At 36.8% G+C, this 22,706-nt stretch overlaps 1 protein-coding gene across 1 annotated transcript in view; it reads left to right on the forward strand.

Moving 5' to 3' along the window:
• alka (glycine receptor subunit alpha alkaliphile) overlaps nucleotides 1-22,706 on the forward strand; it is a 100,482-nt gene that overhangs the window by 57,075 nt on the left and 20,701 nt on the right. The window contains exon 7 of the mRNA XM_081738885.1: nucleotides 19,087-19,316. Within this exon, the coding sequence (XP_081595011.1) occupies nucleotides 19,087-19,316 (230 nt within the window). The remainder of the gene's footprint in view (nucleotides 1-19,086; nucleotides 19,317-22,706) is intronic.

Consider the following 22,706-nt stretch of genomic DNA (forward strand, 5'->3'; position numbering starts at 1 on the left):
ATTATTTTGAATTTTGTTCTGAAAGGTATATTTTTATACATACTATTAAGAACAACAAAAATAGGTCTATTAAGCATTTTCAACAGGCGCAGAGTTGTTTAGAAAACAATTTAAATGAATGGGGTACAATGTGAGATTAATGAGAACTGCACATTGAAATACAAAAAAAAAAAAAAAAACAAATGCAACTGAACCTGCATATTGAAACACAATTAAAATTGAAAGCTAATGAGATACCTGAGCATGGTGTGATTTCACCAGTGTGGTAATATCTGTTTCAATTTTCGTGACTCACATTATCAAGTCATTTAAAATACTCAATAACTTTTTTAACAACTAAGTTCTTTTTTAACCAAAATTAGAAATCACTTTATTTTTTTATCATATGACCCAAAATTAAGGGAGTTATGAAATTTAAAAAATTTCAAACGGCCTCCATTTTGAAACAGTATGATGGATCGGATTCGATATTTGTAATATGAATGAGCTGACCAAACTTGGTTTTAATCCATTCACTTTTAGGGAAGTTACTATATCCACTATATACAAGAAATGGATTCTAATATTATAGAAATAGATGGACATCGTAAGATCTCCGCAATAGATACATTAAAAATCCCATACAAGCTGATTACAAACCAGAAATGATAAGGGGGACGCTGGCAAGAGGATGTGATAAAATGGGGGTCGTGATAGAAATTAGGTTGAGAACCACTGTTCTATTATGTTATATTCCCAAACTTTTATTTAGCTATGTATGAATTAGAATATATCTAATTTACATACCAAAATAATTAAACTTGAAAAGACATCCACTTATATTTTATTAAGTAATTGTATTAGTATTTAAGTTTTACTTACTACTTAAGTTTCAACTATTTAAGTTTGTATTAATATTTAAGTTTCACCCATTATGTTCATAATATTATGTTAAGTTCGTTTGATTGTCCTCAAACTTAAAAATTCCACTAAAAAGTGATGCATTTATTCAAACCAATCCTATGCACAGTGAAAATAATTCCTAGCCTTTCTTTCTTCTGAATTTTGTATCTATTATCTATGTATTATTATTATTACTACTTCTAACTTCAATATTTTACCCTCTCCTTCCCGAAGAACTTGTAAGGTAGCATTTGTAATTACAATTTTCACGCTACTTTGCAAAAAAATACACAATTTCCTAGATTTACCAAACGATCAGATCATAATTCTTTATCGTTTCTCAAAACCGTCTGCAATGATCCTTTTAATACTTGTTAACATTGACAAATAACAAATGATAATACATCTGTAAAATTTTAAAGGCATTCGGAGACCCCAAAAGAATCCAAACAAAGTTAGAATCATGCCATAATTTTTACTGGTTTGAAAACAACAGTAAGGATCTAGGCGAAATTTTGACTAGTAGTTTGCGCCTCAGATTTTATATCCACCTCATTTGAGGCAGTGTTCATAGGTTTCCTTAAGAAAATTTCCCTGGATCAAGGTGACTAGATGTCCCATTTTAGGCGGGACAGTCCCTTTTTTCCAACCGTTGTCCCGTTTTTTTGATTCTCAAGCGGTACACCTAAATGTCCCATTTTAAAGCAAAAATGACCCAGGTGTCCCATAATTATTATTCAAAATACACGGTGTATAAATGGTTAATGCAAATTCTACACTCTTTCGTACCAACACTCATTGGGAAGATTCAGTGGTGTCTGGAACTTTTGAATGTTCAAGTGGGAGATCTGAGTGTTCAAGTAGTTAAAAGTATTGTTGGGTAGTACTTAAGTTTAAAATGCTGTGTTTATCACTCTTACTTTTGTAAGAGTGTGTATTTTGTAAATTGAAACCCCTGCTGAGTCACAAAATGCAATTTAGAAGTCAGATATTTACCCCATCTCCCGCCCCGTCGCCAATTCGTATGCGTCCCGTTTTGGCAAGTAAAAATTCTAGTCACCTTACCCTAGACTGACACAAAATTTCCCTTTTCGCGTCAAATTTTCCCTAGTTTGTTGAGTGTGTAATTCTTATGACAGAAGTCATGTGACAAGATTAATTTATTTATTCAACGAAGTGCCAACTCCATTTGTTTTATTATTTTGTTTTTTGCTTCTATTTTTTCCTTCACTTTTTAAATAAAAAAATACACACAAATAAACCCATTCAAAAATAAGTGCTAATTATGCGACTTTGAACACACACGTATATACATACATACATACACAATACACAAACTGTTTCTATTGCTTATTTCTGAAGAACAAAGAAAAAATAAGCATTTATGTTGATCAACCACTCGGGGCGAGAATTTTTCTGGACTTTCAGTTTTATCAAAAAATCCCTTTTTCCCTTTTTGCTAAATTTGACTATGAAATTTCCTTGGATTAGGGAATCGTCCTCAAATTAAGAACACTGATCTGAGGTTGTAAGAAGAAGAGACAGAGGAGAAAAAATATTCAGAAAATATACGCGTATAATAATGTAAACAAACGCGAATTTCCTTGCTCACAGGAAAATAGTTGTCGAAACTAAAACAACTCCTCAAAGGTTTCCTCCAGCATAAAATACAGGAAGAAAAAAGGATAGGTCCAAGGGCGCCGATTTCTGTGAAAATTTGGGGGCCCATTTAGATGCAGAAGGTATATATACGAAGATTTTAAGACAAATTGCACTCAAATTATGCCAAATATTGTATATTCATAAATACAATAGGGGGGCCTACATGAGCTTTGGGGGGCCCAGGCTCCCCATGATCGACGCCCTTGGATAGACCTACGTACAATAATTACGTTGCTTAGACCTACGTATAATATTCTGTTACAGCTGTCTCAAATGAAATGAAATATTTTAGTTTAACGTACCATGATTATGATCTTTAGGCTAAGGAAGACGATGAGTAAGCAAATGAATGGGTAAGAATTGGTGGAATGAGAGTGTGAGAGGAAACGAGAGGATTGCGAAAAAAACACGGACACGATGTTGTCTAACACAAACTTACTTCATCGGGATCGAACCAGGGAGCTACACATCAGAGCTAAGTGTTCTGCCACTGAGCCACCGTGCTCGACGTACAGTTGTCTGAAAATATTTAGAGTTGTTAATTAAATATTACGGTAGTTATAAAAAGAATAAGTAAATAAATGGTTTTCAAACTTTCGATACTGGCGGATCGACAAAAAATAGAGACAGGCGTTGGGAACTGGCAAAGTAGAAAGAACCAAATTTAGTTTAGTTTATTTTTTTTTTTTATTTTTAATTTGACATCCCATGATTATGTACCGAGGCTAAGGAAAACGGTGATAATGAGGTGGAATAAAGGGAGTGGAAGGAAACGGGAGAATCCCGAGAGAACACGCATAACGGTGTTTGGCCACCACAAAACCAATTTGACGGGAACTGGAATCGAACCAGGGACTCACGCACCAAAGGTGAGCACTCAACCATTGAACCTTCACTTAAAGTATCACTATACTCCAGTAAGTATTATGGAAAACTCTCTATCCATTAACACTATACTTAAAATTGAACATTCAGCTAGGATGAGGAAACATTGATAAGTTGGAAGCTATGAATACAAAGAAATACAAGGAGGAAAGTAAAAGGAGTTGACGCAAATAAATCAATTCTCCCATTACACAAGATAGGAAAACATCCATTCATAGCCATAAGAAAATCACAACATGAGGATTACGCAAACATCCATTCATAGCCATAAGAAAATCACAACATGAGGATTACGAAAACATCCATTCATAGCCATAAGAAAATCACAACATGAGGATTACGAAAACATCCATTCATAGCCATAAGAAAATCGCAACATGAGGATTACAAAAACATCCATTCATAGCCATAAGAAAATCACAACATGAGGATTAAGAAAACATCCATTCATAGCCATAAGAAAATCACAACATGAGGATTACGCAAACATCCATTCATAGCCATAAGAAAATCACAACATGAGGATTACGAAAACATCCATTCATAGCCATAAGAAAATCACAACATGAGGATTACGAAAACATCCATTCATAGCCATAAGAAAATCGCAACATGAGGATTACAAAAACATCCATTCATAGCCATAAGAAAATCACAACATGAGGATTAAGAAAACATCCATTCATAGCCATAAGAAAATCACAACATGAGGATTACAAAAACATCCATTCATAGCCATAAGAAAATCACAACATGAGGATTACGAAAACATCCATTCATAGCCATAAGAAAATCACAACATGAGGATTAAGAAAACATCAATTCATAGCCAGAAGAAAAGCACAACATGAGGATTATCTCTCGCCTTTCTTAGTTTCACCAGAACGGCCATTGCCTTTAATTGCGATATTACTCTTGCATAAACCGTGCTGAAGTAGCAAGAAATGTGACTTCTTTCCTTGTCGTTTTCCCATGTTTATTTTACTTCTTCCTTGCACCTACTCAAGATGAACTCTTTCCTTGGAGAATAGTAGGAAAATATGGATTCTTTTCTGACAGATATTTTCTAAACTAGTACGTGCGAAACTCATTATAATCTTATCTCTAAGAATCTTATCTCTTAAGGTATATTGGAACATAAGAGATCTATATTTTTTAATATTTAAAGAGAGTTCATTTCTTCATTTGTGCCATAAACCGCTATTAGTTTATATCCTTATGGAAAGGTAGCGAGACGATAAGTTTTATTTTCGTAGTGTCCACTTATTAAAAAAACTAAAGCTTGGACTGTATGTGACACATCCAATAGCTCAGTACAGAAAATTACCTTCCATTTTTCTCGTGTTTAGAGAGTTGTATCAAAAATCGTAATGGACAAAGTGGTTTTAATTAGAAAGCAAAGGCTTTAATGACTCAAATGGAACTTTAACGTATCATTAATCTTCATCCAACAGTTCTTTGGACTACAAATACTACAGTCCACGACAGCATAGTCAAAAAAGGTAGGTGCTATCAACAGTCATATTACAAAAGTTATCACTCGTAGAAGCCTATGAATGGTTTGAAATAAAATAAAATATTGGAGCAATTATTGTTTATGGCACATATTATTCAATGTTCCAGTTGACTGCTCCGATTACAAGTGATTTCAATACGTAAAGAATCATGTGAATATATCTCAGTAACGGAACAGTGAACCAGAACCATATTTTTCAGTAGACCTAGACAGTGTTATTAACCGATAAATTTCAAAATATACATAGCCTCCAGCTTGATTCATTTTTGAAAAAGTTCATGTTGAAAAGAAATGTAAACAAAACCAAATATAATCGTAACTTTAAGATTAAAAGCTAATGCTGTGCTCCGAAGATCATTCGAAAGCCTATATTGTAATCAACCTAATTAGCCGTAATGAAAACGAATAAACCACCTTATTCCGACGAGATTGAAGCTATAATAATTTTTGCTAATTAAATATACAAATTAAGGAATATATCTTAACCAGTGTTGGACATTAATCAATTAAAATAAATTGCAACTAATCAATCAATAGAAAATAATTGCTACAAAAAATAACTGCAATTGATTTTAATTAGCCCTTAGCAATTAACATCAATTGTGATTGATTCGTATGATTTGCAATTAAATTTAAGTCAATTGTCAATTTTTAATTGATCACCAGGAAATTAAAATTTGTAATTGTTAATTATAATCACAAAAATGCAATTGGAACGTTTAATTGCTAATTACAATGGAGCAAATGAAACTTATAATTGTTAATTGCAATTTGAAATCAGCAACTAAAAGTGAAGATAAGATTTATGTATATTGCTTTGTCCATTTACATTACTGTACCGCTTATCTGAAACAAGGTATTTACATGAAATGCTGGATAACGGCCATCCCTTCGCTCTTTTGGAGAAAAGCCTTAATGGGCAGATTTTTTACATTATGTTTGTGGTTCTTTGCTCTTCGGGAAGTCTCTATATATGCCTATCATGTACAGAATTTATACTACATCGATCACGAAAACAAATTTCGACTAGTTAGAATCATCGCATGAGCAAAAGGAAGTGCTCTCCGTAATCAGCTACCTTTGAAGTTTTTTTAGAGCAGTAAAAAAAATCAGTGGAAATGTCCACCGAATTGCAATTACTTTCTACAATTATTTTCAGTTAATTGATTAATTGCAATTGATTCTCATTTATTAATGGCCAGCTGCAATTAATAACTGAACATTACTAGTTTTAATTGCTAATTGCAATTAACAATTAATCTTAGAGATTCATTGTTAATTCAATTGAAATTGATCTTATTAAAAGTTCGAATTCACCATGCATTTATCATATTTATGATTTTAATATACCAACATGGAAGCAGGCCCGCAACCAGAGGGGGGCTAGGGGGCCTGGCCCCCTAAACTTTTCGCGGTCCGTCCAGACCTCAATACAAAAAACAATTTAGATATTTATAAGAGAATTTTGATGACTTGGCCGCCCCTAACATATTCATAGCCCCCCAAACTTCTGTGGCTGGTTTCGGGCCTGCATGAAAGTAGAAATTTTTACCTCAAGTCTATCTGTTGACATTATAAGAATCCATTATTTTGATCTCATATTTCAAGCACAAAAATATCTTATTTCTACTTGAGTACTTTCATTAAATCAAACAATACTTTGTGGTAAAGCGATGTAATATCCTTCATGGAATTCATCGCACAAAGATAATTAAAGTGGCAACTTTAAACTAACACTTTTAGTTAAGATTATTTATTTCATAGGATCATCAATAAAAGTTACTATTAAATATTACAAAAGAATCGATCATGTTGCAGCTTCTACAAGATTAGAGACAAATGAACCGATTAACGGATTAAAAAGGAATTTACAAGATAACTAGAATCGGAACTGTTTGAATCAAAAAAAATGTGAATTATAAATTGAACGAACAGAATAGTATGTGCCATAAATTATAATAGAAACCAAGTATTTAGTTTTAAAATCTTACGGTGATACTATTTGACTTAAGATTAAGATAAATATTGTTAATTGAATGATGGTCAAATGATTGAATCACCGAGTGTACTAAAAAAAAATGCACAACTAGTTCGAACTTGCAACGTTTAGATTTATTAGGACTACCACAAGGAAATCCCTATATATGTGATGTTTCCTAGAACAAATATGTTTCTTATGCTGTAAGAAGTTGTATTTGATACACGTCTTTACACTCTTTCGCGCAGATTTTTTTTGTGGGTATGAAAAGAATTGGTCTCGGAACGAATCTACTCCTTAGGTTGGTTCAAATGAAATCTTTAAGTTTTACGTCCCATGCTTATGCCAGTTAGCTTAAAGGAGACGGTGATGATGAGAAATGAATGAAATGATGAAAGAAGAAAGAGAGGAAATCGGAGAACCCATGCACACGGTGTTTGGCCACCACAAAGTTGACTTGGCGCGAGCTGGGATCGAACCTATGTTGGTTCATGTTACGTAAGTTAAGCTTATATTACTTTAGATTAGTTAAGCTTTACTTAATGTGCATCAGGTTAGCTTTGATTCCGTTAGATTAGTACAGTTGAGGTTAGGTTAGCTTAGTTTAGCTAGGTTTAAGTTAGGTTAGCTTAGCTTTGGTAACGTAAATAAGGATTAAAAAGTTGAAAATTGGGGGAGAAATTGGTCGCATCAACTGAACATAGTGTGACATGGTTTTAAATTAACAGTAGCGTATGATAATTTCCCCATGCCGTAAACGTCGCCAACACCTAGTGGTTCACTTGCCGGTAAATGTTGATCGTCGATATAGCGACGCGTCGAAGGATTGCCACTAATGTGTCACTGGCGGCAAGATTTCGTTGAGTCGAAACAGATATCTAGAGTCGGGGTGTTGAAATTACCACCTCGTAGCAGCGAGGACTTCATTTTGGTCCGCGCTCCTTCGAATCATCGCGGAGAGTAGCGAAGGGACCAACAAGAACTATCGCCAGTCATGTGCATGTGCATCACGTGCGTATTATATAGTATATTATTTTTTCGTGACGAATTGTTCCTAAAATGAGCTCCGGGGATCAAGAATAACCCCTGCCTCTACATCATAAAGTGAAAAATCTTGAGGTGAGTGGGTATAATTGTATGAATTTAGATGGCAGCTGTTGCCGATCATTTGAAAGTGAATATGGGAGAACTATGAACTAAAGTAAATAGACGGGCGTCATTTTGTTATAAAATTGCATGGCGAACGCATTTTTATTATTCTGATCCCAAACGGTTATCGTCGAATATACACGGTTAAAGGAGCACTCTGACTAGGCAAATTAATAAGACCTCAACGATTTAATCCTCTACAAGCGAGGTATCCTACGTGGCCAGGTCGGAAGAATGTGCGTCTCGTAATCATAAAGTTAGTGGTTCACGCCCACCCTGGGATATTATTATTATTATTATTATTATTATTATTATTATTATTATTATTATTATTATTATTATTTTACCATTTTAAGTGTTTTCAGACTTACCTTAATGTAAACGAATTACACATATAGGCGATTTAACATATTTTGGGGGAATAATATTATGGTTTATAGGCGTTTCGTCGCGTCTCTGCCGCTGATGGTATAATTTTCAAAACGGAAGTGGGACCACCGCAGATCGTCGCTGTGGAGCTGCCAATTTTTGGCTAAATGTCACTAGTTACCCATCGGTGGTCCACCGACGCTTACGGCATAGGGTTATTTTTAGTTATTTATTAATTGCTTTTCATTTATATTTGGAATTATATTAATAACTTACTTTATATTATTGAATGATTTGAAAATTAATTTGTTTGTAGTTTTTATTATTCAGCAAGATACGTTTGACTATGAATAATTTAATAGTACACATTCTATGGTCTAATCCTAATTTAAGGGTCAATAGCAAACTGCAAGAGTATCGCATACAAAAAATAATACAGGAGTATTTATTAATTCACTCTGGGATTTCACTTCTCGATAGCTCCACAATAAAAAGTAACTAAGCAATGCATAGTTATAGGTTTTACCTCCAGAGGATAGTTGGGACGAAACATTGCGTTCGCTGGTGAGAAGCTTGTTTTTGTGTCTTGGTATTTGCAAAATGTGAGTTGGTTATGATCATACAGTGCAGATTTCGTAACAAATTACAAGCAGAAGCACATATAGACAAACGTATTCATGCATGGTACATCAGATTCAAGGATTGTCTGCCTATGTATGGTGAAATGAACAAGCCGTCCTAGACAGTCGAGGATGTGCGAGAAACATTTCGCGGGCGAATCAACAAGTCAAATTGGTCGAGTCAAAAGTTGCAGATGTCGTAGTCAAAGTGCCACATACGAGGTAACGCCAGAAAGTTCTTACTGTCATGATAGAGATGAGTTAGAGATCTGCAATTTGGCCCAGGAGCACGTCCTTCTCTACATACGACGACTGACCAGAAAGAAAAAGTTTTCAAAAAAATACGATCAATGAAACTGTCATTAATTTTTGCTTGCCAGAGTTACGGAATGAGATTCTTCCCAAGTATTTTAACAGTAATTGCATCATCCTGCCTCATGCCATTATGAAATTGTGAGTGTTAGAGTGAAGTTGTGCTTCGTATTATGGCGAATTTGTGATATTACGAAAATGAGGATTTTGGAGGAGCAGTGTGTATGCATGAAATTTTCTTTCAATTTGGGCAAGATGTTTAGCAGGAAACGTACAGAGAAGAACGCATAAACCGAACCTAAAGTTAATGAGCAGTTTTTGGGTTTCAAAACAGGAAGAAAATCAATCGAACACGAGGCAAAACTTAACCATCAGCATCATGTGATGACTTGCACGTCCTGTACGGAAAAATCGTCATTTGACCATCCAAAAATCAAGTAAGAAAGCGAAAGTCAGTAAATCGTCCTATCTTGTGTTTTTAGTTGCAAATTGAACACACATGTTTTGCTGCAAAATTCGTGTGCAACAAAAAGAAACATGTAGAAATCTGTGAACTTTTCTTAATTGTGCAAATGAAGACGATAATTTCTTGAAAAACATCATAACAGGTGATGATCCAATTTTGGTGTATGATTATGACGTTAAAACAAAGATACAGTCATCCTAATGGGTGGGAAAATCTTCGCCGAGACCCAAGAATACACGTTAAAATCGCTAAGTAATGCTTATTGTTTTCTTTGATTTTTGTGATGGAGTTCATTAGGAATACGAGTAAAGGTAATATTATCAACGAAGAGCATTGCTTAGAAGTGATGAAGCGTTTGAGAGAGGCTGTGAGGAAGAAGAGACTGGAGACTTATAAAACTGTAAGATGGATGAGTCACTATGACAATCCTTTTAGCCAATCAGCGCCCCTCATTAGGGAGCTTTTGGTGAAGAACATTACAACTGTTGTACCCTCAACTACCCCACATGGCTGATTTGGCATCTACAGATTCCTTTCTATTCCCAAAGTTTAAGTCCACTTTGAAAGGTCACAATTTCCAATCTACAGAAAAGTTAGCAAAAAAACACTACGAAACTCCAGGCTATTTCGAAAACGTGCATTCCAGCAGTGGAAGACGCTCTGGGAATGATATATTAATAGTGGAGGGAACTATATTGAAGGAGATAAATCTATAAAAACTTTATATTCAGAAAGTTCTGTTTCTTCCTGGATATATTTATACTTTGAGCTGCCTTACATTTTCACATCTATGGATCAGTCCGTTATATCATCTGCATAAAAGCCTACTGACTTGGGGCAAACCAGGTTTCCATCGTATTAATGACCTCATCATCCGTAAAACGCCTACCTCCCAAGTGTTTCTTCATGTTTGGGAGAAGAAAGTATTTGGACGGAGCCAGATCGGGCGAATCGGTGCGGTAAAGGTTTGTGGAACATTGGACAACAATAGTGAAGTTTCTGGTGCTCCGCGTGCTGGTACATTGTCACACCTTTCGAGGGCAAACCCCATCTCTTTGCTTTGATAGCATCCCGTAACTTTTTCCAGGAGGTTTCTGTGATTGTAGCAATTTCTTGTATTAATCACTCAAGATTACAGTCTTACGGTCTTAAAACATAGACATGTCATTGATGGATTAATACTGAAGTTTAGCCTTTTGGAGATTGGAAAACGAGGAATGTTTCCATGTTTTCTCTCATTTCTTTGGTTTCAGAGTTAAATAGATACATTTACCACTTATATGTAGTTGCTAATCTGTTTACAAAAGAATCTTTGCTCTTGTGGTTTGGGTCCAAAATTTCTGCGCTCAGAAACGTTTTTGAAAAAGTATCAGAAGTCAGGAAACCCACCTTGCTACCACTTTATTCATATTACAGAATGTCATGTAATATGGTGTGAACAGACCCCTTGCTACCTCATTAGCTAAATAATTAATAGTCATACGTCTATCTTGAAGCACTAACTGCTCAGCTATTGACTACACGCTTGGGTTTGTAGCCGTTGAGGGACAACCTTGTCTTGGGTGGTTCTGTAGATTTGTGCGACCATGTTTCAATACTCTCTTCCAACGTCTTGCCATAAGACAAGCATTCCTCACCGTACAAAGCTGTTATCTCTTCGTGTATCGTTTGTTCAAATATTCCGACGCGGGAGACCCAGGTTTGATTCATGGTGGGAGCTCATGTGATTCTGATCCCACGTTAAGTTGTAGATCCATGTCTTATATAGTTTCAGTGTTAAATGGGGAAACTAAACTCCAAATCAACCAATAGACATTGTTTTCTCGCAAAACTTTTTATTACAACGAAATGTTCCATATTTACTTTTATAAAAGTGATATTTTATTTCATCTTAGATCAAAACTTAAAACATTAATGTACACAATGAAGCCGTAAAATAACCATGTGTTTAGATATTTATATATATTTTTTTTTTTTTTTATTTAGCTATTGCCACAGACAAAATCGTAGAGATGTACAGGGTTATGAGAATAACAAACAACTAGAGTTGCAAACACATCAACGAATCTGGGTTGGTAAGTCAGGCGACGATCACATTCCCAGGATATTCTTGGTGTATGTTATGGCAAACTTAGTGTACATCAGAAAGACGTTGATAATGTGAAATGGGAGACCTCTGAAATTTCCAAAGAGGGCAAATTGTTGGCTCTCGGTTATGAAGTTCGAGCATGACGAAAGTACTAAATGTGCTGGATGTGTCGGAAGGGACAGTGTCCCAGGTGATGACGAACTTAGGTAATTTCGTCACCGGAAATTTCGCCACCGGAATTTTTGTCACGGTAATTTCATCACCGGTAATTTCGTCACCAAAATATTAGCATGTAGGTAATCTCGTCACCGAAAATTTTGACGTAGTAAATTCGCCACCGGTAATTTTGTCACCGAAAATGCCCAGTGCCTTATAGAACATGACACAATGAATAAACTCGAAAAAATTTTTGAAATTGCATAGATTATTAAATAAAGTTACAATAGTTACATATTATTTTAAATATTATGTCTGAGATAAGAGAGAAAATTTTCAGTAATTCTATCACAGAAATATTAATTAGCATGGAAATTTTGTCACGGTTATCTTTTCATATTTCTTGAACTAAGTAGAGACAAACTAAGTGACCAAAAAGCTTATCTGATCTTAATCAAACTTGAAAAGCAATTCAGTTGGTATTGTACTCTGCAAAATCGAAGTTTCGGATACTCGACGCAAGAACAAACACTAGTAGAAGATCATAATGCCAGCTTCAGTAAATGTTAAAAGCACAGGCAAAATGACCCCTAATGAGTTTGTATATTACTATTTACACATTTTATGTTTTGCCAATATCAAAATTTCCAAACAGAAAATAGTAAAGAAAATGTAAGTCGTTATAATACCGTAAGCGTTTTACATATTCATTTTCTACTGTACATCACATTAAATGAAACACCAAGCAAAAAATCTGTCAAACTTTTAGTTCCAGCGTTATACGCTAAACACAAAGATTGGATCCGTTTCTGCAAAGTCTGAAACGCTCTTTTAGTTTTCTTTTTTGGTAGTTGGCCCACAGCATCTTGATGAAGCATAGTTGAAACCGTTGCTTCATCTTGTTGAATTCCACGAATAAACCTCCAAATAGTTGGGTGGGATATTCCTACCAGTTAATGAAACTTCTGGTTCCACGATTCACAAATATTATTTGTCCTAGGATTGTTGTTCAGGGTGACTTAGTGCAGGGGCGGATCCAGGACCGACTTCTGGGGGGGCGGTGGGTTGTCATAATGCTACTTTTAAGGGTTTCAAACTCTGGGATGGATTTTATTTGCATATATAAAACAAGAAACTTTCCCCTTCTGGAGGGGCGATCGCCCCGATCGCCCCCCCTGGATCCGCCCCTGGCTTAGTGAACATTCCAGGTGTCTGGAGGATATAGAAGGGGAACATTGTGTAAACGAATATTTCCAGATCGAGCTTTAACACGGCGATATGTGCCGGACACGTAAGTACTATAAGAACAGTCCAGAAGTTCCCGCTCTTCCTCCAAAGACTCTTGTATTAATCGATGCACATGTGCTATGGGAAGAAATGCCAATTAGTTCATTTTCTCGCAAAATAGACGAAAATTTTCATTGCTCTTCTACCGTTCTGTGAGCCCAAGCTTTTCGACCTTCCTTCATGTTGACTGAGTCAGGTGAAAAAAGCAACGCTGTACACGAGTTGAATTTCCAAAAGTTGCTTTTACAGCATGCATTTCCGCTATCTCGAAATCCAATAACCACAGTTACAGGGTCCGGATATTCACTAAATTCACTTCACTGATGCACAATCTCACGAAACAGTATTCATATGAATTTTATGTCTTGCTCTGTATTAGGGCGTACACCTAGTAAAGGAAGTCTCACCTCAAATAATATATACGTTTTTTTTATTTTTTTTAGGAGCCATTGAAAAGTTCCCTTCCATCATCCATGTTTCACTTCTCAATAATTCCATAAGGCTATATTTAAAGGAAACTTCCAGAAATATATACGTTTTTCTTCCTTTATATAAATGTGTTTTCTTTGCATATATATCCAATAACAATTTGCCAATGTTTACTCAAGGAACTATTGAAAGAAGAATATTATATTATAGTGAAATATTTCAACTATTGAGAAGTGAAACATGGATGGTGGACACGAATTGTTTCCAAAAGTTGCTTTTACAGCCTGCATTTCCGCTATCTCGAAATCCATAACCACAGTTACAGGGGCCGCATATTCACTAAATTCACTACATTGATACATCATCGCACGAAACAGTTCTTCATATGAATTTTGTGTCTTATTCTGCATTAGGACGTACCGTACTGCTCAAATACCGTAACATATAGGGCTTTTTTAAAGGAGCCATTGAAAAGTTTCAGTCCACCATCCATGTTTCACTTCTCAATAGCTCCATAAGGCTATTTAAAGGAAACTTCCACACATATTTACACATTTTTCTTCCTTTAAATAAATTTGGTTTCTTCACATATATGCAATAACAATTTGCCAATGTTTACTCAGAGTTTAATATATAATATTCTTCTTTCAATAGTTCCTAAAAACGATCACTCTTTTCACATGACAGTTAACGTGGAGGAAGGTCCAAGAGTTTGAGCTCAGAAAATGGTACAAGTACGATGCAAATTTTCGTCCAGTTTGCGGGAAAATGAACGGATTGACATATCTTCCTATATTTGTTTGCTATTTTTGATTAAGATAACGTAAACTGTTTTGGTCATTTGTTTGCCTCTATTTAGTTCAAGAAAGGTGAAAAAATAACCGTTACAAAATTTCCTATATGATAATATTTCTGTGATAGAATTATTGGAAACCTTTCTCTCTTGTCTCAAATACGATATCTAAAATATGTAACTCTTTATTTAATAATAATAATCTATTTTGATTATGCTGCATAGTTTTGCTTCAGTTGAAGATTAAAGAAAACAACTTCAAAAACTTTTTCGAGTTCATTCTTTGTACTTGTATTATGCTCTAAAAGAAACCCGTGATAAAATTATCGTGACAAAATTTTCGGTGACGAAATTACCTATATGGCAATATTTTGGTGACGAAATTACCGTGACGAACTTTCCGGTGACGAAATTACCGCCGCCCGGTGATGACGGCCCGAAAAGCTCACGGCAAATTCACATCGACGAAGAGGGACAGTGCGCGAAAGCAAACCTAAGTGACAGGTACCACCGAATGTTAGAGCGGATTGCCACTCAGGATAGTCATGCGATTGCAGTGCAAGTAACGTAGGAACTCCAACAGTACCTCCTACAGTCTGTCAACAATCCCAGTCCTCCGCGAGTTACATGACGTAGACATAGTAGGTCGAGTTACACGGGCAAGACAGTTGATAACAGACCAACACACTTTATCACCCCATTGGAGCCGCAAACAAGTAACATGGACTGCTGATAACTAGAAACGTGTGATATGGTCAGACGATTCATCGTTTGCCTTATTTCAAACCACGGACTATGTTTGTGTGCTGCGAACGTCCAAAGAAGCATTTTTCAGTAGATGCTATGGTGACGCTTATCAGTCGCGGCACTGCCCGTGATTATATTGCCATTTTAGGTAGGGATGTACCGATACCCGATACCGATGCTGAAGCCGATACTGCCGATAATGATATTAATACTGGAGAAACTCATACTGCCGATACCGGCACTTTTGGACACATTTCTTATATACGAGGGCTAGTCAAGAAAGACTTTGACTGATTTTTTTTTAGGCTATTTATTATTACTCAGCAACAGGCACATGATCCTTTTCAAAGTAGTCCCCGCCCATTTGAATGCACTTTTTCATTCGAGTCTTCCAGTCCTCAATCACGTGTCGCAGGCCATTCTTTGAGAGGTCCTTCAAAACCGCCTCCGATGCCTTCAGAACCTCGGAATTATCGGAGAAGCGGCGTCCACGTAGTCTGGATTTTAGGGCAGGGAATAGAAAAAAGTCGCACGGTGCGGTAGGCGTCTCCACCATCCTCAAACCTTTGCAACAGCTCCCTGCAAGTCTCCACTCGAACGGCCTTCTGCTCTGGTGTCAGGAGTCGCGGAATCCATCGCGCACACACTCGGCTCATGTGGAGGTGGTCATGCAAAATTTTGAAGGCACTGCCATGAGATATGCGTAATGCGGCTGCCAGATCGTCGATACTGATGCGGCGATCTTCTCTAACAATGACTGCTGCCGTGTTAATGTTCACCTCAGTAACAGCTGACGCTGATACACCTGGTCCACCAGCTTTCGTGATTGTCATTCGGCCCTCTTTAAACTCTTTGAACCACCAGAACACGGTACTTCGTGGCAGAGCGTCATCTTTGTAGGCTGCTCTCAACATTCCTAGAGTTTCTGTTGCACTTTTTCCCAGGCGATAGCAGAACCGTATAGCTGCAAATTGTTCATCTCGTAATGACTCCATTTCTTCTACAGGCGACTTCTAGAGGCGGCGCAGAACATCACCTGCAATAAAAAGTCGTGGTTACCAAACATGCAATGATTCCTTAACAACATTTTATATATATGCACAGCAAGACCCACCCTACTTGTATGCCAAACTATGAAGCTCCAGCGTTAACAGAACTGCCGGGAAAAAAATCAGTCCAAGTCTTTCTTGACTTGCCCTCGTATTATCCGGAATTTTCAGAATAATGAAATGATCAACATTGTAATAGCGTATATTAGATATAAGGCTAAAATTTGACATACAAAGTAAAAAGTAGAATATCATATTAGGTTTCACGCACACAAAAAAAATCCTCTAAACTTAATCCAGTTCACATGAAATGAACTAAAAGGCAGCAAATACTTATATAGTGTAAACTTAATATAAGAGTATGGGGCCGCGGTGGCTCATTGGTAGAGCATTCACCTCTGGTGCTTGGGGTTCCGAGTTCAAACTCTGCTCCCACCAAGTGAAAATTGTGGTGGACAAACACCGTGTGCGTGGGTTTTCTCGGGGTTCTCCCCAGTGGCGTAGCACACTTTTGCGGCCCCCCCTGCAAAGTATAGAGAAGATGCCCTAGTTGTAAAGCCGATAGAAGTAAGGTTGAGGTTCTACTTCTTTAAATCTTTATTCATCGCAAGACTCCGGGGCCCCCTATACCTCGGGCCCCCCGCACTGCGGGGGTTGCGGGGGCGGCTGCTACGCCACTGGTTCTCCCGTTTCCTCCCACTGAATTCCACCATTTCATTCCTCTCTAATCAGCACCGTCTCCTTTAGCCTAACCGGCGTAATCGTGGGACGTAAAACTAAAAAAGTAATATAAGAGTCAGTGATTGATATTTAGTGAGATAACGTACTTTGATAGTTACATTGTATTTACTAATCTCTCTTACATAGACTCTACATATAGTGCAAACGGATACTATAGTTACAATTTTTGGTCACAAAATTATGATTGCGAGGGTTATTACGGGGTTATTATTATTATTATTATTATTATTATTATTATTATTATTATTATTATTATTATTATTATTATTATTATTATTATTATTATTATCCAAGTTTCAGAATCTTTTTCAAAAAAAAGTAAGAACACTGATAAATATTACAACTAGTTATTATTGAAAACCTTCTTTATGAAGTTAACTAATGATTTGAAGCTTTTTTGTTTGATTCAACATTCTTTTTTTCTATTTTCTAAATACTCTTCAAATACATTTGCACTTTGATGCATTGTATAGTGATTCGTTTTACACATACAGATAATTTAGCAATGTGTTGTGCCACAGCAGACTCTGCTAATTATATTTAGTATTAATACTATTTTAAACAAAATGTTAGATTGGAGCGAATGAAATGTCCGCTTTAGGTGCGACAATTCCAAAGTCCCATCCTCAACAAAAAAGAATTATAATGCCTGATTAATGAAAAATAGACTCCGTCTGTAACCATATACATTTGCCATTGTTCAGCCAAGAATTGGATTCTGTGGCCAAAAAAAAAAAAAAAAAAAAAAAAAAAAAAAGTGAAATCTGCGATGCGAAGAAGTAAAACTTTTCCTCCCAAGAAATAGTCGAAATGGCGAAAGAAGCGGTAGACAGCGGGAGAATACTACGGATGAGGGATGGTTAAATCCTTTGCGCGACAGCATTGTCGTGCAATATAAAGGCACCATGCCATGTCTGTTAGTTATTGATGGATGATTGCGGTGCATTTCATGCATTTTTTCCAGCACAGTTACGATCTGCTTTAATGTTTTTACCTCGCCCGAGAAGTGATTGCTCTCTGACAATATACCAGTAACAACACTTTCTTGGATGGACAGGGGGTTTAGGGAACAGTCCTGGACGTTGATCACGATCCAACCACTGTCCTAACCGTTTACGTTTATGTCTATTTCTTATCTGAAGTGACAATCTGATAGAGGAAGCTTTCATGTTTATTCTTTACACTTCAGAGAGCTGCACACCTCCAGATGGAAACTTGTTGTTCACTGTTAACTCAACTAGTACATGCCTTTGGCGTGGGAGACCCGGGTTCGATTCCCGGCGGGAGCTCATGTGGTTCGGATTCCACGTTAATCAGTAGGTCCATGTCTCATATAGCCTCGCTGCTGAACGGGACGTTAAACCCAAAATCAACTCAATTCATCAACAAGTACATATGAGTCCAACATTTTTACCTCATCAACGATTTACACTGATGTGATGTATGCCCAACTTGTCTGCAATGGTACAACCCATTCTGAGGACTCGCTTCCACAATGTTTTTGAGAAACTCATACGAACATGAGGTTGGTCAGTGCTCGTGGGGTACATTTTGCAATGCTGTCATCGGAATGAAATTTGACAAACCAACCAACAGCGATAGTACATTCACTCGCCATTCCTGGCTCACATTCGCTTTTTTTTTTTTGGCCGAAATGTCCCAGTTTGAATTCACGAAGAAAAATTACTTGCAATTGTACACTCCCCATGGCGCTTTCATACGACTCTATTCAACAATGCACTGGCTGTCTGGGAACCCCAACCCGTTTGCAGGATATGTACAGATTTTGTGATGTTAGATGTTACACGCGTAGCCTTACTCCATCCCTGTGTTGTACTGTTGAGGCGAGTTCCCCACCAGACCTCAAATAGGTAATTTCATTCGCACTAACCTAACATACGTACATTTATTTCAATTAATTATAATAAATTATGCACTAATTATTTTCTTTTCTAGGCAACTTTTCTCGTTTGACAACATATTTTCGATTTGAACGCCAAATTGGCCACCATCTCATTCAAACATTTGCTCCGAGTGCTTTAGTGGTTATGCTATCATGGTTCAGCTTCTGGATTGGTTTGGACGCTATACCAGGCCGAGTGACACTACTCGTTACCTCTATGCTGACATTGGTCACCATGTTCACCGGACTTAAATCGGATATCCCGCCAGTAGCCTATGTCAAGGTAACTCCTCTCAAGTTTTAACCTTAAAAATTCTACTGACTACATGCATGATTGGGACACTATTTCTGGAGTAACAGACCTTTCGATAAGTATAATGTAGGTGTTCAAAAAATGGAGTCCACATACCATAGAAAATCACTCTACAGGTGAAAATAAAAATGTTATATAGTTGTATCCTCTCCAGGGATTCCTTCAGACAAAAAAAAAAAAAAAAAAAAAAAAACGACGATGTGATAATGTAGATAAATGTTGCACTATTTACGAATCTGTTGAATAGCTACATCGATTCTTTCGAGATCGCAGTTAAGCCCGAAGGCAATTGATTTGAGTTAGCTTCTCTTTGAGCAGCGAGGCTATATGAGACGTGGATCTACAGCTTAAAGTGGGATCCAAACCACGTGCGCTCACGTCAAAGGCGTGTACGCTAACCGCTTAGCCACGAGAATGCTCTAAATCCGTAGATGAAGAGTATATGGAAGTTATACGAGTAATGGCAGCAGCTATTTGATTAAATCTAGGAATGGTTTCGGACATCTTAATTGACTAATCATGTTTTAGCTTTCTTCACTAGTAATTCCATTCTTAATTGGAGAATGGGTTGTTGATACTGTTTGTACAACTTCCGTTTACTCTGGAAGAAATTGATACTAACCCCATCTATTAGCATCCGGTACAAGTTGTGTATATGAATAGAAGTAAACACTATCTCTTACTAACAGAGGACCAAGCAAAACGTCTATCAAGTCAAACTCTCCACATTTGAAAATCATAATAAAACTTACACCAGTCGTTAAGTCTCCTACATGCAAAAAGTTATTAACAAATTAAAGTGGCGATTTGCCACTTTTACAAGTAAGCTTTGCGAGAAATGAAAGTGATACAAATCATTTCGGCTAAGTTAGTGATCGTTAGTGTTGTAAGCACAACGTTAGTACTCCTACGTATGGAAAGTTAATAACAAATTAAAGCGGCAATTCTGGCCTGACATCAAGTCAAACTCACCACTTCTACAAATAAGAACTATGGAAAACATCTGGTTGAAGGTCACACCATGTCCCACACATACTCAATGTGTTTAGATTTGGAGATAACTACGTTGGCCCTCGATGTGAGTACACGAACATTAAACATTTAATGAACTCCCTCGTGGGTATATGGTTAGCGTACGCGTTTTCGGCGCAAGAGACCCGAGTTTGGTTCTCGGCTAGAATTTATGTACTTCGGACCCCACGTTAAGCTGTAGGTCTATGTCTCATAGCTTCGATGCCGAAAGGGAGACTAAACTGTAATCGAACCAATGTTGAATTTAAATCTACTTTCCCACGTTCCTCTGGCACAATTACCACTAATACTAGTGCCTGCTTATAACTAAAAACGCTTCGGCGGTGTAACGAAAGGTTGCAATGGCAAGGCTAATGGTAGTCGGTGATACTTAGCGATAATAGCTGCTTCTGTCTCGGTCACAGTAACGGTGCTTGCGTGTCCAAATGTACAGGTGAGTGGGAAAATCTATCCTGTATTCGCACTCGTCATACAGAACCATCACCTGTCACTTTGGTATGAAGGGCAATAAGAATCACATCCCGCTAGCCTCTTGCAAAAACTAGTATGGGCCTCTAGTATAGCCCCTGGTATTTCATAGTATTTAGTATAGGTTTAAATAAGCCATGTCGGCTTACATTTAGTCACCAGCAACAGGGCCAAAGTGTACAGAACCAAATGCACAGATTTACGCTGGTAGCCAACAAGCATTATCCTTAGCTCCTTCTAGTGTCAGTACCATCGTAAAGGGAAAATTGAGTCGCGCTGAGGTATCAACATTGTTTCCAACGATGTCTCCCTTAAATTTATCTCTTGAACAGCCTCTTGTTTTTCTGCATACCAGGCTTGACCAGGCTCCAGACAGATATTCAGCATCAGATACTTGCATGTTCGAACAGTAGCTTGTGTGTGTACTCTGTGGGTGTGTACAGATATATATACGCTATTAAGAGAAATAAGGTAAGTGAACCCTGCGTAACATGTTCAGGATGTCCTATGGGGACCATATTGAAATCACTAATACTTAGCATTACCTTCTTGTGTTAACTTTGGGTTAGATCTGTGAATTCCTACTAAGTGTTCTTGAATAGATTCTACCAGGTTACATGTTTTATGGGAAGATTAGAAGGAAAGTTTCTTGATCTCTCATCGAGATTACAGATAGTTTTGTGCCGTCAGTAGACGAAGTAATCATCACTCTAAGGAATATTCAAATTCTATAGAGTGTTTCTCAACATCCTACTCGTTCCTTAACGTTTTTCAAAATTTGAAAAATTCAAGAATCATATAAATTATTACGTAGATTCTAGTACTTACCAGATATTAATTACGTGGAAGATGCCATTTTCTATTAAGCAGGTCATCGCAGTATGTCGTATGATTGACTTGAAAACAATCTTCTTGATAATAATAATAATAAAATAATAATAATAATAAAACATCAACAATAATAATAATTTCATTAAGTAGAATTTTCTGATATAATAACGTAACGCAATTGTATGATTAGTATTTGACTTTTGCAATACTTTTATTTTAAAAAAAAAAAAAAAATACCTGTCCAGAGATGGTGAATACTGTTAACTTCCTAGCTTCTGTTTGGTACATAGCAAAACAGTGGTTGTTGCAGTACATACATTTGGTTTATTTCAGTCTGCTCCATATATTTTCTTTTTAAAATATTAGTACGTCTTAAATGCACACAAAATTTATACTATGGACTTATCCCAACTTCTTTCTTGTCTACCACTATACTAATTAAGTCTATTTTACTGCTCATCAAGACATAATACAGGGTGTATCAAAAACGAGTTTACAACTTTGAAAACTCATGTCGATTTATTTATTTAGCTTACAGACCTTGTTTTGGTGTCATTTTGTAGCAAAATACTTTACTCGAATATTTTACTTTATACCTAAAGAGGTTCAGTGTGGCTTCCACTGGACGTGTGGTACAATCAGCAGCAAAAAACCTGCAACATGAGCATGTAAGTTTATTGTGAAACGACGAAGTTTTTTTGACCCAAAGTAAGTGTGCAGGAGAGGACGCCGAGGTTTATCCTGGCGTGATTCGTGCCACTTAGACATTATGTTGATTCCTTGCACTGTTAGGCGTAATTTCACAATAAACTTACATGCTCATGTTGCAGGTTTTTTGCTGCGGACTGTACACCTTGTCTCAAAAAGGTTGAGCGCATTCTTTATTGGTGTTTTGAGGCAAAAATTTTCTAAGTCCAGCTTCGGGTATCTTCGGGAAAAGGTAAGCCAGGTTCGAACCTCCAAGCTAGCCTTTGCAATCGGGAAAAAGTTTGCAGATTTGTTTTTCTTCTTTTAAATATAATAAGACTT

The sequence above is a fragment of the Thermobia domestica genome, chromosome 14 (genome assembly GCF_964235325.1).
Source record: "Thermobia domestica chromosome 14, izTheDome1.hap1.1, whole genome shotgun sequence".
Taxonomy (NCBI): Eukaryota; Metazoa; Arthropoda; class Insecta; order Zygentoma; family Lepismatidae; genus Thermobia; species Thermobia domestica.